The 18,149-nt window shown below is 42.1% G+C and overlaps 1 protein-coding gene across 2 annotated transcripts; it reads right to left on the bottom strand.

Moving 5' to 3' along the window:
- Nucleotides 1–5,804: 5,804 nt before the first annotated feature.
- LOC124118745 lies at nucleotides 5,805–17,589 on the bottom strand. 2 transcript variants are annotated; one of them, XM_046480992.2, is made up of 3 exons: nucleotides 16,642–17,589; nucleotides 6,807–9,521; nucleotides 5,805–6,417 (listed from the first exon to the last, which is right to left on the bottom strand). In XM_046480992.2, exons 1-2 carry the CDS (start codon nucleotides 16,670–16,672, stop codon nucleotides 6,811–6,813), a joined length of 2,742 nt encoding a protein of 913 aa, XP_046336948.2. In that variant the 5' UTR covers nucleotides 16,673–17,589; the 3' UTR covers nucleotides 5,805–6,417; nucleotides 6,807–6,810. The 2 variants fall into 2 exon arrangements, with proteins under 2 accessions (XP_046336948.2, XP_046336947.2); XM_046480991.2 differs by lacking the exon at nucleotides 16,642–17,589 and having other exon boundaries at nucleotides 6,807–13,595.
- Nucleotides 17,590–18,149: the final 560 nt, after the last annotated feature.

Here is an 18,149-nt window from a genome sequence, read left to right as displayed (position 1 = left end):
GCCCGGCCTCTATTCCATTTCCCACATAAGCTACCGGAAGGGCACGCTTGCCCTTTACGCGAACACCTGGTGTCATCACTGATTTTAAGTGGACCATTCATATAATTTTCACAGCTATTTTGCCTTTTACGCCAAATGGAATCTGTTCCGGTGGATAATCAAGACTGGTTATTCGCTTGCATTGACGTTTTATATATTACGCGTGATGTGCATTCTTGGTGCTCCCCGACACAGGATATTGCTAAATGCAGGGTGAGACCGTATTCACTCACTCACTCACTCACGCAGTACTGACTGTGATATGTACATCTTCCCGAGGCAAGGGAGTTAACTGACATTAAGAGTCCAGTTTCCACTTTAGCTCCCTTGCCTCGGGAAGATGTGATATGTACTGTTTGACACGTATTGACAATGTTTTTCATTTGGTTTTGTTAGGTGTATTTGATGCGATTACGTGATTTGGTAAAGTACGTCATACTGTACAATTCAAAGGATTAACTTTATTAGAAAACCGGGAATATGCCAAGCTGTTGATTCTCAAGACCTGAGGTGATAGGATTTTCCGGGCCTGTGTTTGCCCTGTTGATTGCTGATACCACATATCAACGCCAAGTCGAGTCTACTTACCAGATCAATCTGAACAAGCAACACCCCGGCCGGTAATCACAGACATGGAGTTTCGTTTCCTTGGAAACAAGGAAATAAAAGGATGTATCGCAACCACTGCAGCTTCTACCGTCTCAGATCAACATTCAACTGTGGAGGGGCGGTGGGGTAGCCTAGTGGTTAAAGCGTTAGTTCGTCACGCCGAAGCCCCGGCTTCGATTCTTCAGGTGGGTACATTTCTAGTGTCCCCCGCCGTTATATTGCTGGAACATTGGCAAAACGGTGTAAAGCCCTACTTTCACACAACTGTGACATGCATTGCGGTCATCGTGGCCCCTGTACGTGATGCCATCACGGTCGACACAAGGACTCGGCTCACGACTGATTGTGTTCACGCACACTCCCATTGAAAGGAGTAATCAGAGCTACTGACAGCATCATTGAAGACATATGACGACAGGGGGCACCAGAAATGAGCTTTAAACGTACCCAGGTGGGCTATCGAACTGGGTCTTTGGTGTGACGAGCCATTCGGTGTGTGTGTGTGGTAGGGTGGGTGGGGTTGGTCCCTAGCTCTTCCCATATGGTTCATTGCTTTAGATACGACAATAATAGGTGTATGTAAAACTGTTGGAGTCAGATCAGCAGTGGTAATCCACTGTTCCCATATTCCAACCACACCATCCATAGCGCTCTATCTCAACAGCAAGAATCACAGATCACTATCCCAACAGCAAGAATCACAGGTCCCTCTCCCGTTATTCCAACAGCATAAATAACAGCTACCGATCGCAACAGCACAAATTACACCCTCCAACAGCTAGTAACAGGTCCCTATCCTTACAGCAAGAATCACAGGACGTTGTCTCTATTTCCAACATGAAGAATAACATACTCTAGAAGCAACCTCCCAGGGTCTCTATCACAACAGCACAAATCACAGCTTCCTACCTCAGAAGCAACCTCCCAGGGTCCCTATCGCAACAGTACAAATCACAGCTTCCTACCCTAGAAGCAACCTCCCGGGATCCCTATCGCAACAGCACAAATCACAGCTTCCTACCCCAGAAGCAACCTCCCAGGGTCCCTATCGCAACAGTACAAATCACAGCTTCCTTCCCTAGAAGCAACCTCCCGGGATCCCTATCACAACAGCACAAATCACAGCTTCCTACCCTAGAAGCAACCTCCCAGGATCCCTATCACAACAGCACAAATCACAGCTTCCTACCCTAGAAGCAACCTCCCAGGGTCCCTATCACAACAGCACAAATCACAGCTTCCTATCCTAGAAGCAACCTCCCAGGATCCCTATCGCAACAGCACAAATCACAGCTTCCTACTCCAGAAGCAACCTCCCAGGGTCCCTATCGCAACAGCACAAATCACAGCTTCCTACACCAGAAGCAACCTCCCAGGGTCCCTATCACAACAGTACAAATCACAGCTTCCTACCCTAGAAGCAACCTCCCGGGATCCCTATCGCAACAGTACAAATCACAGCTTCCTACCCCAGAAACAACCTCCCAGGGTCCCTATCACAACAGTACAAATCACAGCTTCCTACCCCAGAAGCAACCTCCCAGGATCCCTATCACAACAGCACAAATCACAGCTTCCTACCCCAGAAGCAACTTCCCAGGGTCCCTATCACAACAGCACAAATCACAGCTTCCTACCCTAGAAGCAACCTCCCAGGATCCCTATCACAACAGCACAAATCACAGCTTCCTACCCTAGAAGCAACCTCCCGGGATCCCTATCACAACAGCACAAATCACAGCTTCCTACCCTAGAAGCAACCTCCCGGGATCCCTATCGCAACAGCACAAATCACAGCTTCCTACCCCAGAAGCAACCTCCCAGGGTCCCTATCACGACAGCACAAATCACAGCTTCCTACACCAGAAGCAACCTCCATGGGTCCCTATCACAACAGTACAAATCACAGCTTCCTACCCTAGAAGCAACCTCCCGGGATCCCTATCGCAACAGCACAAATCACAGCTTCCTACCCCAGAAGCAACCTCCCAGGGTCCCTTTTACAACAGCACAAATCACAGCTTCCTACCCTAGAAGCAACCTCCCAGGGTCCCTATCACAACAGCACATATCACAGCTTCCTACCCTAGAAGCAACCTCCCGGGATCCCTATCGCAACAGCACAAATCACAGCTTCCTACCCCAGAAGCAACCTCCCAGGGTCCCTATCACAACAGCACAAATCACAGCTTCCTACCCTAGAAGCAACCTCCCGGGATCCCTATCACAACAGCACAAATCACAGCTTCCTACCCTAGAAGCAACCTCCCAGGGTCCCTATCACAACAGCACAAATCACAGCTTCCTACCCTAGAAGCAACCTCCCGGGATCCCTATCGCAACAGCACAAATCACAGCTTCCTACCCCAGAAGCAACCTCCCAGGGTCCCTATCACAACAGCACAAATCACAGCTTCCTACCCTAGAAGCAACCTCCCGGGATCCTATCACAACAGCACAAATCACAGCTTCCTACACCAGAAGCAACCTCCATGGGTCCCTATCACAACAGCACAAATCACAGCTTCCTACCCCAGAAGCAACCTCCCAGGGTCCCTATCACGACAGCACAAATCACAGCTTCCTACATCAGAAGCAACCTCCATGGGTCCCTATCACAAAAGTACAAATCACAGCTTCCTACCCCAGAAGCAACCTCCCAGGGTCCCTATCACAACAGCACAAATCACAGCTTCCTACCCCAGAAGCAACCTCCCAGGGTCCCTATCGCAACAGCACAAATCACAGCTTCCTACCCCAGAAGCAACCTCCCAGGGTCCCTATCGCAACAGCACAAATCACAGCTTCCTACCCTAGAAGCAACCTAAGGAAGCAACCCTTGACCTGTTGTCCTTACTGAACTGGCCAAAATGTTTTTTAAGGGTTTTATCATCATAATGACTAGTGGACTAAAAATGTCCCTGTCCCCTGTCCCACCCCAAATCCCACCACTAGGCGGGAAAAATAAAAAAATAAAAAAATAAAAAAATAAGTAGACGACATATTTTTTGTCATCTAGTTCTAACTACATGTATTACTCCATTTAAGTTAATAATGGCATGAGTAATGAAACTGAACTAGAAATCACTTTACATAATCAATACAGTGCAGTATCTGAAAATCCGGGGTAGAGTAGGTCTTTAGTAACCCATGCTTGCTGTTAAAGGTGACTATGCTTGTCATAAGAGGCAACTAACGGGATTCGGTGGTCAGACTCGCTGACTTGGTAGATGCACGTCATCATATATCCCAATTGCGTGGATTGATGCTCATAATGTCAATCACTAGATTGTCTGGTCCACAGTAAATTATTTACAGACCACCGTCATACTGTTGAGTGTGACGTTAAACAACAAGTAAACAAACAAAACAGTATCTGTGAACGTTCGCTCACCATACATGGGCCCTCCATCCATGATCTTCAGGACCACCTCTGTGGTCTTGTGGTAGAGCGTCCGCCTGGAGAGCGGAAGGTCCGGGGTTTGATCCCGGGCCGCGTCATACAAAAAGACGTTAAAAGATGGTACTTGTTGTTACCCTGTCTGGCATTCGGCATTAAGGGGTTAAAGCAAGGCCTGGTCGGCTCGGAGTCAGTATACTGTGTCTGAGTGGGGTATTCATGTTAAACTGCAGTATGGTATCTCAGTGGGCTAGCACTATAAATCGGCATCAGTCCGGTCTAGTACAAGCAGATACACACACACACACACACACACGTCGCTATATAAGTGCAATAATCTTGGACGTGACGTTAAACTCAATTTCACCTCCTCTCACCATGATCTTCATCCAGTTGGTAAACCTTCCATGCTGAGTGCCGGGTAGGTGAGGTAAACCTGACATGTGTCCGTGCATGTGAGCGAGTGTCTTTGTGCTTGTACTAGGGCTGTTTTATAGCGCTAACCCACTCAGATACCATGCTGAAGTTAAACATGGACACCTCACTCAGTGTACAGACTCCGAAACAATCAGCCTTTCTTTTATCCCCCTATGCCGTGCCAGTCAGGCTAACAACAAGTACTTTTAACTCCTTTTGGTATGCAACCCATGCTTGCAGTAAAAGGCGACAATGCTTGTCGTAAAAGGTGACTAACGGGATCGGGTGGTCAGGCTTGCTGACTCGGTTGATGCATGTCATCGATCCCAATTGCGTGGATCGATGCTCATGATATCAATCACTGGATTGTCTGGTCCAGACTCGATTATTTACAGACCGCTGTCATATAGCTGGAATATTACTGAGTGCGGCGTTAAACAGCAAACCAACCAACAACCTTTAAGTATGATGCGGCTGGGGATATTTTTTATGGTTGCCTTAAATCTTTGATACTTTCCACAGAATTCCTGTTTGGTTTTGTCAAGACTGAGGCCACTGCAAGCTTGTCCTTCTCCAAACAGACAATCTATCCACTGGACCTTCCGAGGCGGCCAAACCATGGACCTTTAACTCTCCAGGTACAGGCCCTATCCACTAGACCATGGAGGCGGTCTGTCATAAGAGGCAACTAAAATAGATCTGATGTTCAGACTTGATTGTGTGTATTCATGTCATTGAGCTCTTACAGCAAAAGACTTGCTCATAATATCAACCACTGGTTTTGCCGGACTTGATTATTTACATGCCACAGAAATAAAGCTGGAATACTGCTGACTGTGACAACAAACAACATTCCCTACCACTCACACTTAACATAACTAACATAAGACATAATGATTTGTGAAATACATTTTATTGCCTATAAGACATGATCAGATTCATAAAATGTTGGATTTGTCTTGGGATGTCATCCAATGAGTACACAGGGCTATGTACAGAGCAGGCAAACACTGTGCTGTGTTGGTGAACACAGACATTGTCACATCACATTGAGACCGCGGTACTTTCAATGTCATGAGTATAGCAAGAAACACACGCACTGAGTTTCATGTACATGGTACCCTCTCATTATGGTAACCCCTGGTAACCCCTACAAAAACCTACTTTTTGGAGAGATGGAGAGAGTGAGTGAGTTGGGTTTTACGCCGCTTTTAACAGTATTCCAGTTATATCATGGCGTGTCAGCTTAATGTGGGAGGAAAGCCTGAAGTGATGCAGGTCTCAGACGTTCTACCACTTCAGTGAAACCCGCGAGCAGGGGTATGGTGCTGACAAACCTAGAAACATAATCAGGGCGAACCGTGATTCGAACCCACAATCATAGGTTTCTGGCGTGCCCAAGGGAGGCAACTCTGCACAGCGAATCGCGGCGCCTTAGACGACTGGGCCACCCGTGCCCCCAGAGATGGAGAGACAAATTGAAAGGAAATAACATGGGGACTGTGAGACACAAATTCACCATCATTAATACTTCAACATATAAATGTTTCCTTAAGCACTTAAAACATTTGAAACATCTGTATATTACCTACTATACTGTGTTAACAAAATGATTGTAAATCACTGTTTAACTGACCTATTGAACTAAACAGCACCAACAAATATCAATGAAGAATGTGATAAAATAACATTTATTTTAATATACAGAATAAACATCCATCAGAATATTTTACAAAAAAAGGTTTATTATCAATACATCTCAACATGATTAACTCATTCTGCCTCTTTGTCAATAATCCCTTACAAATACACCCTACGTCACTGTCCTTTCATAAGACAAAGGTGTGAAAATACATGACCATTAAGATTTGTTTTTGTAGTCATGGTAGTAATGGTCTGAGATCTGTGTTGCTCATCCTCTTCAGTGTCCAGTGCCGTAGGACTCGAAAATGCTGCAAAAATGGTGAAACATGGATAATGAACACCTCGAAAATATGATTATACCATTAGATGCATTATTTCAATACTATGACTGTTTGGTCACAGGACTGAAGTATCTAAGCCACAGATTATCACCAACAACTCTTTAATAATGCAATTCATAATTTGCAAACATGATGGGTTTTCAAATAATAACAAGCCGAAAATGGGGGCAGAGAGTTTAAGATTTAACAGGTTAAGGATCACTAAACCATAAGTACTGGGACAAAATATTTATGATTCTATTTGTAAAACATGTTGCTGTTTTTATGGCATTCAATGACACAATGGAAGAACGCATCAGCCACAAAGCTTTCCAGGTGACCGTCCACGGACAAAATTACATTTATCTGCAACTTACACACTCAGCTGTGTTGGTTCTTCTGTGCCTTCACTACCCCCAAAATAACATCCGCCATCTTGCTGGTGTCAGACTCCTCGCGAGCTTGAAGTTCCACTTCCAGATGATCACCGGAAACCTGTTCAGCCCCGGACCAATACCAGCGACAGAAACCATGGGCCTCTATAGGTAGAGTTTTCATCATCAGCTCCATTCTCACTTTGTTCATTTGGTAAATGGAATTGCCAAGAAGTGCCAGGGCATCTGTAAGCCTGCCCAGGGTTACATCCGGGTCATATTTCTTCTCATGGATTGACTGTAGGAGCTTCATCAGAGGAATCATCCCCTCTGATATACATAGCTGTACATCCTGGAGCCGGTAGTCAATCTCCAACCCAGACCTGGACAACAGACTCCAGATCTCGGGATTAATTCTTGATGGCAGAAGGCAGTCACAATTTAAAGGCATCATATACTTCTCTCTCAAATCCTCAACATCTCCATCATTGGCACATGCCATATTGATCATGCCTGCCACATTGACATCAGCATCAGGACCAACCAAAGCAAGACCAGCGCAGAATTTCAGCTTGTAGTTTGGTGCAAAAATATCATCATTATCTTCTTCATTGGAGTTTCGTATGTGGTAGTTTCCAAGTTTGATTTCCATGAGATCCTTTGCTAGGTTTCCCCCAAAGATGTAATCAGACACACAATTGGATGTCCTGCATAACACAGCATACTTCTTGTTTAATGCATTACGCATCAACAATCTTCGTTTGATAGACATGTTGCGACACACATACCCCAAAACGGTTAGAGCATCACTAGTCATGCAACGGACCTCCTTCGCAGATTGTGCACAAGTTCCAAATATACAGATCAATCTTATAATAGGAATAAGACCAAGTGCCAACCATCTCTCCACATCTTGCAACATTTCATCTTTTACCTGGGTGGGTTTCGCAAGAATAGACCAAACATCTTGGGTCATCTTAGGTGGCAAAAGCCCAATACAATTTCCTGGCAACTTGTACTTGTTGGCTACAATTTGTAATCCCCCTTTGGACTTGCATACCGTGGAAATGAAGTTAGCTATAAAGTCACTAACAGTACCCCCTTGATTTGGTTGTCTTGGATCTTTGATACATTCCACAGAATTTCTGTTTGGTTTTGTTGAGGCTAAGGCCATTGCAAGCTTGGCCTTCTCAGCATCATATGTACTGGTAGCCTCTGAAGGGAAAGCATGACACCCAGATGAATCTTTATTGACATATTTAGAAGCAATATGAGCAGTTCCTAAAATACCTGGGTCCTTTTCTCTCTCTCTCCTAGTCTTTTCATATGGCTTTACATTAAATTCAGAAGGTGGAACTGGGCAGAAATCCTTTGAAAATCTTTGTTTTGGCCTTGGAGGGCCTGATGTTTCTGAATGTCTTGAATTTGATTTGGTACTGGGCTTTACATCCTTAAAAACAGGTGGTGGAACGGAAGAGTAATCGTTGGAAAATCTACTCTGCTTTTCCCTTGGAGGGCCTGATGTTTCTGAATGTCTTGACTTTGATTTGGTACTGGGTGGAGGAAGTGGTCGTTTAAAGACAGAGGATTCAGAATTTGAATCCTGCTTTTCTGACATTTGATCAGAGGGTGAAGCAATACCATCCCTGTTTTTCAAAAACAATTCATACTTTTCCTTTAATTCTTTTATTGATGGTGGATTTGATGCCCGCGTTAAAATCCTTTCTTCTTCTGATGTCTTGCCTGTGGTCTCAATGTATTTATTTTGCCCTACAGATGACAGATACTTTCTATACCTTCGGTACGATGTTTTAGAGCTATTCTCTTCACCAGAGCTAGTAGAATTTTTCTCTCGACCTTGTGGTGATTTCCTGCGCTCCACTGTATATCTATCAGATGAGAGTCTGTGTCTATTGGGTGAATTTCTTTGTCTATCTGGTGAGCTTCTGTTTCTATCATGTGAACGTCTTTGTCTGACAGGTGAACGTCTATGTCTGACAGGTGAACGTCTTTGTCTGTCAGGTGAACGTCTTTGCCGTACAGGTGAACGTCTCTCTCCATCAGGAGAATGTTCACGTCTCCTAGATCTCTCACTTCTATCACTTCGGTCCAAGTCCTCCCCCCAAGCCCTGTCAACTCCCTGCCAATTTCTCTCAGGTTGTCTATTCATGTCTTGTGCATACGCATCCTGAGTGACACCAGGTGTTCCATATTCTGGAGGCATATAGTTGTATTGATGCTGATGGCTATAATAATATGGATGATATTGAGGATGCCCATATATTTGTTGCTCTTGTTGTGGCTGCATATACGGGTAATCATAGCTACCATATTGCATCGGAGTTGCACCACTGTCTCCTGGTCTGCCACTTGATGCATCGTTAGCATCCATCTTTACTTCAGGGCCATAGTTTCTTGAGGTTGACTGAATTTCCTGATTATCTAATGCAGACCACACACTATGAGTAGCCTGATGATCAGTTTGCAGTCCCTTTTCTACACCATCTCTGGCAATGCACTGCACAAACAAATTGCTCCTCGAAACGTTCTTCAAAGGCTCTTTCATCCTGCGATCTGATCCTATCTGTTCCGACAGGACTCTAGGTGATGGGATGTTTTCAAATCCTGGAATCTGTTGCTGTAGCTTTGCGAACAAGGCAAGTCTCTGATTGGCGGTGCCTGCTGCTTGGCTTGTGTGGGATGACCCATTACATCCTCCTGCAACCAAATACAGGTGAAACGTTACTTTCAAAATCATATGTTATTTACAGCCAACAAACAATTTTGTTCAGTGTCAACAGATCTGCGACTAAGAATGTGTTGGGACTAAGAATGCATTATACATCCTCTCAGTGGATTCCGAAACAATCTCCACTGAAACACATAGTGGGAATATTTGACCAGAGGGTGATTCAGAGAATGTGGAGAATGACATGAATAACCATTAGCGGCTATTCTTCCTTGGGTAACAAGAAACAGGGATGACTCCACATCAGTGGCACTGATGGAGACCTAGCTTCAGGTCATCATCAAGAACGAAAATGACGATGGCGAAAAAGCAAATTACCTCACAGAACAAAGAAATCCTCTGCATGTTGATGGCACCTGATTAAGGTGTGTCATCCTTAGTAAATGAAACGCTGTCAGACAAATGTTATTGGAACTCAAGATTCACAACTGGAAAATTACAGAGAGTGCCTTCTGAGACTTCTGAGCCTTAGCCTGAATTTGATGAGATATGAATGAGAGTGAGTGAGTATATTTTAGCAATATTCCAGCAATATCATGGTGGGGGACACCAGAAATAGGCTTCACAGATTGTGCCCGTGTGGGGAAACGAACTCGGGTCTTCGGCATGACAGCTGAACGCTTTAACCACTGTGAAGTGAAAGCTGATTTATGCATGTGAGGTTTCATTTCACAATGGGGCCCTGTGAAGAATTGGATGGTTAGAATTGGTATTCAACAACCCATGCTTGTCTTGATAGGCAAACAAGTAGACAGGCTCGCTGACTTGGTCGATGCATATCATTATACATATCAGTTGCATAGATCGATGCTCATGATGTCAATCACTTGTCAATTGTCTGATCAAGATTATTTATAGACTGCTGTCATGTAGCTGGAATATTGCTGAGTGCTGAGTTAAACAACAATCTGGGCTTCACAAATAAAATACCAAGTGGGAACTTGAACACATCTCACTCACAATGTTAACACGAGAAATGGGTTTCTGATACCTATCATCCAGACATTGTGTGGCAAGTGGGATTCATAGTGAACACTTTACAAAGTTCTACATACCAAATAAAGAATCTGCCAATTCTACTCAAAACTTATTTGCCAACATCGACAAATGCAAAGAACCAAACAAATTTAAACCATACTTGCCAAATGTCATTATTTAACTGATCTTTGACACTTCGAGTTACTTGGAAATTTAAATCACTGATTATAACCATAGCAACATTATCAGTGAGTGAGTGAGTGAGTGAGTAAGGATCTACGCCGCAGTTAGCAATATTCCAGCAATATCGTGGCAGGGTACACCAGAAATGGGCTTCACACATTGCGCCCATGGGGGAAAAACAACATTATCACTTCATAGGTTATCAAATCAGTGTCAATAGGGAAGTGAGTGAGTGAGTATGGTTTTACGCCGCTTTCAGCAATATTGCAGCAATATCACAGCGGGGGACACCAGAAATGTGCCCATGTGAAGAATCAACCCGGGTCTTCAGCATGGAAGCGAACGCTTTAACCACTAGGCTACCCCACCTCCCCTTCAATAGGGAAGAGAAACTATATCAGTAAATTATCAGCATATATCATAAAGTTTGCCACGGTAAGCATATGATGACTGAATGGCCTCCATTTTCATGGACAGACTCACTCTTATAGTTACACCTGTTAGGCCAGTGACACTCAAGATGCACAGCAACCATCCAAATCAGCCTAAAGCATAAGACATGAAATGATAATAACCAGAGTGAAGGTGACCTCAGCAAACAAAACCTGGTAGATTGAGACCACAAGATTAACTACAGGTCACAAAGCAAAAAGTGTACTGACTGACACGAAAATGAACTCTCATGACAACTGGCCAATGGATAAACCAACATCCACGACAAAACCTAATAACACTTCACTGGTATTTGATTGTCAGTGAACATGTTTCTTTACCTGGGCTCCAGTGCAGGGATAGGAACCAGACCCAGGGGTGATCAAGGTAAACCATGTACTGGTGAGCTCACAGATGAGTGAGTGAGAGAGTGAGTGAGTATGGTTTTACGCCGCTTTTAGCAATATTCCAGCAATATCATGGCGGGGGACACCAGAAATGGGCTTCACACATTGTACCCATGTCGGCAATAGAACCTGGGTCTTCGGCGTGACAAGCGAACGCTTTAACCACTAGGCTATCCGACCGCCCAGCTCACAGATGAAGGTATTAGGGGTTCCTTATCAGTTCCTAGCCAACCATGCTCCACTCAGGGTTGCTGGGCCAGACATCTTGTAACACAGTCAGAGCTTCTTGTTGTGCCTTCATCAAACTGGGACACAAACGGTGTCATAGTGATGTAGTAGCTATCGATGTCCAGGTATAGACACTCCCATAAGCAGTAATCAGACACCAGTGAAAATTGAGAGTGATGATTCGTTTTCTCCCAAACTCCAGTCCTTTTACATAAACCACAAGTCCAAAACAAGCTGAAGTAGTTGGATATAGCCAATGGTGTCTACCTGATGCTGGGATGCTGATATTACTTGTCTATAGGATTGAAGGGGTTAAAACAAGCAATCCGACAAGAAGAGAATATAGTCCCAGACACCATAACAAAAAAGGTGAAGTCTTCAGCAGCTGTTCAAGGAAGGGTGCCACCATGGAAAGAATAATAATCCTCCATTACATTACAATAGTTTCATTGTAGGAGGTAAAACACAGGGTTAGAAATTGGCACTAGTCTTATAGTCCTTGCCAAACTGCCCAATGGTAAAGGTATCAGAAGGACTAGTAGAAATTAGCCCTTTTTAAAGGTTTTGCTATATGTAAGCATTATAAGGACTAGTGGACGAAAACTGTTAGTTTCTAACCCTGAAAACACAATGTGTGTGCTTAACAGATCCCATCTATGTCCAGTCCAAACAATGCAGACTGCATATATACCAGTGGACATGGTAGACCAGACCACACAGAAAGGAAACACACAAATGTATGTACATTATGTCCAGAGATGAATGTTTGAAGTAACTCACCTGGGTTCATCCCATCCATTGCACACGTTGTGCCTGACAAAGGACATGGAAGGCATTGCCTTCAGCAGAAATCTGCCCGAAAATGTCCCAAGAAGTGACAGCATGTGTTAACAAATAGATTTCTATAGCCTTCCTATTCATGTTGATTACTTATTTACCCGACTTAATTCAAGGAAGCATGAGCATCTGTGAACAGCTGTAAGAATTTCTGTTCATTGATAAATCAGAACGGATTCCACTTACACGACTACATTGCTTCAAATGTATTCAATGTAAAATAATTGTAAACCAGTGTTATGACTGCATTTGAAACACAGTCGTTGCTGAAACAATTCAGTTGTCTACTTGACTATAACATCTTAAATTACACCTGTTGATAGTCATGTAGACAATCACTCCAGTCCTAAAAGTATCACCAGCACTGATGTTGCCAGTCCATATTTGAAGAAAAGAGCTTGAAATTATGAAACAAATATCACCATTGAATTTTATGCTTGTTGGTTACGGGTTAATCCGATACATTTTACAGGAGACAAATGGCCCAGAAGGTGGGCATGAAAGCATGAGGTCTGAAGTCTCCTGTTATACACATCGTTTGTCCGCAATGAAGTTAGCTAAACATCTTGAATAGATGTCTTAGACTAACAGCAGTCTGCAAAGCGACATTTAACAGGCATAACATATACCCATCTTTCTGATTATCACAAAAAAAACTTTTTTGCATATAGAAATTTCAGAATATCTTACCTGTAAACCAAAAAGGTAAATAGTACTGGTGACAAACACACCATTGTATAAGTACTACTGATCTATGATCAGTTATGCTGAAGCTGCACCCCCTCAATTCAAACCGTCGAATGATTGGTGGGTTAGTCAATGATCAAATGGCATTTCAAGACGCAGCTGGCTACATAATGATAGCCAATGGTATCAGCCTGCAAAACTGTTCTGAGGACTACTACCGTATTCGACGCAATAAGCGCCCACGGCGATATCTGCTAATATATTGGCTAGTGAACAATCCCAATTAGCACCCCTTTCGATTGATCAATGTACACAAGACTTATTTATTCATGTATAATACGCACTTGTGTGTTATATGCACCCTTAATTATGGGCATTTAACTTCTCGAAAATATATCTGCCGTATATAATACACACATACTTTTCTTTTGTATCATTTCAGGCTGTCAGCATAAACCACAAAATTCACGATCTTTCAACTCTGTTTTTTTCCACCATAATCATATTCTAATAAGGTGAGGTGAAATTGGGTTTAACGTCGCGCCCAAGATTATTGCACTTATATAGCGACGTGCATGCACGTGTATGTGTGTGTGTGGCTGCTTGTACTAGTCCGGACTGATGCCGATTTATAGTGCTAGCTCACTGAGATACCATGCCGCAGTTTAACATGAATACCCCACTCAGACACAGTATACTGACTCCGAGCCGACCAGTCCTTGTTTTAGCCCCTTAATGCCGAGCGCCAGACAGGGTAACAACAAGTACAATCTTTTAACGTCTTTTTGTATGACGCGGCCCGGGATCGAACCCTGGACCTTCCGCTCTCCGGGCGGACGCTCTACCACAAGACCACGGAGGCGGTTTTATTCTAATAAGAGCCTCCTACATTGTATTTCTAATTTTGGGAGCGCCCTGGGCGCTTATTACGTCGAATACAGTATATTGTTTGCTGCAATCAATACTATCAGTAACACACTGATTGTTACACTCATAGTCCCCGTCCTCCAGAATGTCACCATCAAACCATACAGTGAGACCAATTGCACACTGAATGCTAAATCAATAAGCTCAGTTACAATAGGCATGTGCTACCAGAGACCTACCGATTCCCCAATCTGTTGCCCGAAGTGATTGACTCACTGAATATTAGTAACAGGGATTTATCTAGAATTCTAAACCAAGTGCCCTTGGCAAGCAAATTGGGAAAAAAAACACTAAAATTGGGATGCTTCAAAGTTAGTATTTCCTTTAGCATCCCTCAGTACTATTACTAGGGCTGGGATGGGTAACTCGGGTACTTGGGTCGGGTTGGTACTGGGAAGGACCCGGGTACCCACAGGACTACCCGGTCCTGTGGTTAGTCATGTGATATATTGTTTAATGACAAAAATGATCTAGACCTATATGGTTACATTACAAGTCACTAATGTTCGCATATCTTTCTGACTCTGCACCCATTCCTTCTGACTGGAATGTTAGAATAAAGATAAAACTTCAGTCAACTTCAGTGTATGCATGACCAGATCGTTTTATTCGTGTATCTAAATACATTTTGTCCAGGGCTACGGCCAAACTATTCCCAATCAGACATTTTGTACCTCTCTCTTGAGACCTACAGCAGATACCCAGGTAGGGTCGGATAATGGGGGTGTGGGTCCCCGGGTAGTAAATTTGGACTCGTCCCAGCCCTACTCAGTACACCTTAGCATTGTATCCAATGCTACATCTTCTTTTGTGCAACACCATCAGTAACCATAACAATAATTAAGAAATTCTTAATTTCTATTTTTTTTTATTTTAATATTTCCTAGAAAATCCCTGGGCAATATCCAACAGATGTCCAGGTGAACAAAATCTATTAAAGCAAAAAAAGTATACAATCTGCAAAATTCATAAGCAAGTTTATTGCATGTAGATATGTAAAAACATCATATAGATATGTAAAACTACATTTGGATTATTAATAGGACTTAATCATGTTAATGCAAACAATAGATTTAAGGGAAAATAAGGTGCATGGTTTCTTTCTCGGCTTCTTTTTTAACCATGCAATTACTAACAAGGCTGAGGGACAAAAGACTAAGGTCACGATATCATCTGTATCATACCTTTTTGACGATGAAACAGTATACATTTTGGAAAAATTAAGGTCCCTCAACCATGTGTAACCCCCCATTTTCTTTCTTGTCTTATCTCACTATGATTACAATCACATCATGATATGACCATATTAAATAAAAAGTAAGCTACTGTTTACAAACAAAGCTTCAGGACAGCCGACGTCATGTCCCTTAAGACCAGACCGCTATCCCGGGGCTAGTACACATTCCGGCTACAGGCTAGTACAAATTTCCCAATTAGCCCATTGTTTTAACACTACAAGGGCATATTACATTACCTGGTCTAGTAAAGCTTTTCAGTTTAGTTCTAACCCTGATATTGAATTGTTTGATTTGCATTACTTAGAAGTTGACAGATGACAACGTAGACACAATTTATGGATAACAACTTCTTTATTTACTGTAAACGGGATGTTTCGGTATAGATCTTTATACCGTTGTCAAGCAGTGCTGTATAATGAACACGGCACAGAACATATACAGTAGGTGGAGGATTAACAGTAACAACAATTGCATACAAGAGAGATTAACATGAGTTGGTTAATTAATGACAACTTAACCTACTCATGTTAATCTGTACCATGTTCATTATTCCATGTTATTCAGTCTTGCTTGACAATGGCATAAGGACCTATACCAAAACGTTGCCTTTACAGTAAATAAAGAAGATGTTATCCATAAGTTGTGTCTACTTTGTAACTCTGTTATTGTTTAATGACAATAACAATAAATCTCATGGTTACACTACAAGTAGCTATAATGTCTGCATTTTCTTTCTAACCTACTCCTGATCGTTTCACTTATTTTGTACTTAAATAGTTTGCCAAGGCTCCAGTTAAACAATTCCCAATGGGACATTTTGTACCACTTGAGACACCTGGGTATTAATGTGGTCTCGCCCACATATGGGATCAAGCTGAATCTTGTGATAATGCTTCTGTCTTCAAGCACATGCCTACATCTTTACAATAGTGATGTCAAATATGGGCTTTATCCACAGGGGGCCATACTACTATTCTATTTAAATAAAAGGACAAAAAAGAATCAGATGTATATACTCTTTATTACTTTCGAAGACATGTTTAAATACGTGTGAAAACGCAATAATAAACTTCCAGTTCTTGTCGCCAAACAAGGACGATAACTCTTGCACAAATCATTAACAAATAATTACTATTAAGCTCCTCACCGAAACAATATAGTTAAATCACTACCTTTCTCGCCTGACGAATCTTCTCTATCCATTGTAGCGAATCCCTATCCTTCCCCGCGATTCTTTCGTGATCAAATAAGCACGAAGGCGACAAACACATCCATGTTCTTGCACAACCGCTAGGTGTCTGTAAAGTTAAAATTTGGATCGGGTTTGCAAAACTGGAATGAGAACGAACGTCCAACAAAATTTGACTTTCCCAAAGTGTAACTGTGTACAATGTTATTTTTTATGAAGCAATAATGCATAAACAAATTCCATGCATTTTATTAAACAGAAAGTATTTATCGTTCCGAAAAATGACGAGAAACGGTCTCATATTCAGCTGTACTGGCTATAAATTATACTAGTTACGGAAAGTAGACATATCTGTTGAAGAAAATGTAGGACGAATGTCCAGACATAGGCCTAGTAGGGAAATATATTAAAATGTAGACATGGTAGGGGAAAATATATTGAATGAGACATGACAGAGAAATATATATCGAATGTAGGCATGATAGGGTAATATAAAGTGAATGTAGGCATGGTGGCGAAATAGATACCGTATGTTAATGAGCTTTTTGTTTTTTTCGAAACAGAATATTTTTAAGCCTGTGCTTCAAAACACACGTTTTTCTCCCAAAGGCATCAAACAATTGTTTTACCCACAACAATAATCAGTAGTTCAGTATGTTTAGAACATCCTGCATGAACAGGTGTATCAATGTTGGTAAAATATAGCAAATTATTTTTTTCGAACTGTTTGGGCAACATTGTTTTTTTTCAAAAGACCCCTTGGTGCCGTATTGATAGAACAGAGCAGTAATTCTCTATGAAGTTCAAACAGTATTTTACTGCGGTGGACAGAGGTTTACGGGGAGTTTTTACAATTTTTATTATAATGTTAATAAATTTACATTTTCTTTTTGACAGAGATATTAAGGCCGTTTAATAATTGCTGGAGTTGTAACATGTTTGGCCTTTTAGAATAGTGTTTTGGGATGTTCAGGTCCCTTTGTTCTTTGAAATATTTACATTTGAAGACATAGTGGAATTCATCTCCAATGTCAAAACTATGTGATATAATTTAAACATATTTTATTGCGGAAAATCAAATGGATAAGGTTAAAGGGACACACTTACGAGGCCTTCTCCTTTGTACAATTTCATTATATTGTAATATTTGAATAATAATAGTGCAGAATAAATGTACAGTGCATAGGAATTATATACAAGTAAAGAGAAAATATAATAACACGCACGCGCACGCACACACACACACACACACACACACACACACACACACACACACACACACACACATATATATATATGTCCTTTCAAAACATTTCATAACTTGCATAAACGTTCATTCAACGGAGTTTTATTCCACCTTCCGCTTTCTATTGGCAGGCGGTGACAAGATGTCCTAGAGATATAGCAATTTAAAAGATACGTGGGGAGGAATGTTTATCAAATATATGTTCAAGTTTATTCGCGATTTTAAAAATACGATATGTGGAGCAT

This window comes from Haliotis rufescens, unplaced genomic scaffold (genome assembly GCF_023055435.1).
Source record: "Haliotis rufescens isolate VD_foot unplaced genomic scaffold, xgHalRufe1.0.p SCAF_2, whole genome shotgun sequence".
NCBI lineage: Eukaryota > Metazoa > Mollusca > Gastropoda > Lepetellida > Haliotidae > Haliotis > Haliotis rufescens.
This window is presented reverse-complemented; position numbering and strand designations above follow the sequence as displayed.

Excerpts from the sequence above, each read along its gene's own strand:
- LOC124118745 (XM_046480991.2), bottom strand. The coding sequence starts at position 9,561 with ATGATTTTGAAAGTAACGTTTCACCTGTATTTGGTTGCAGGAGGATGT.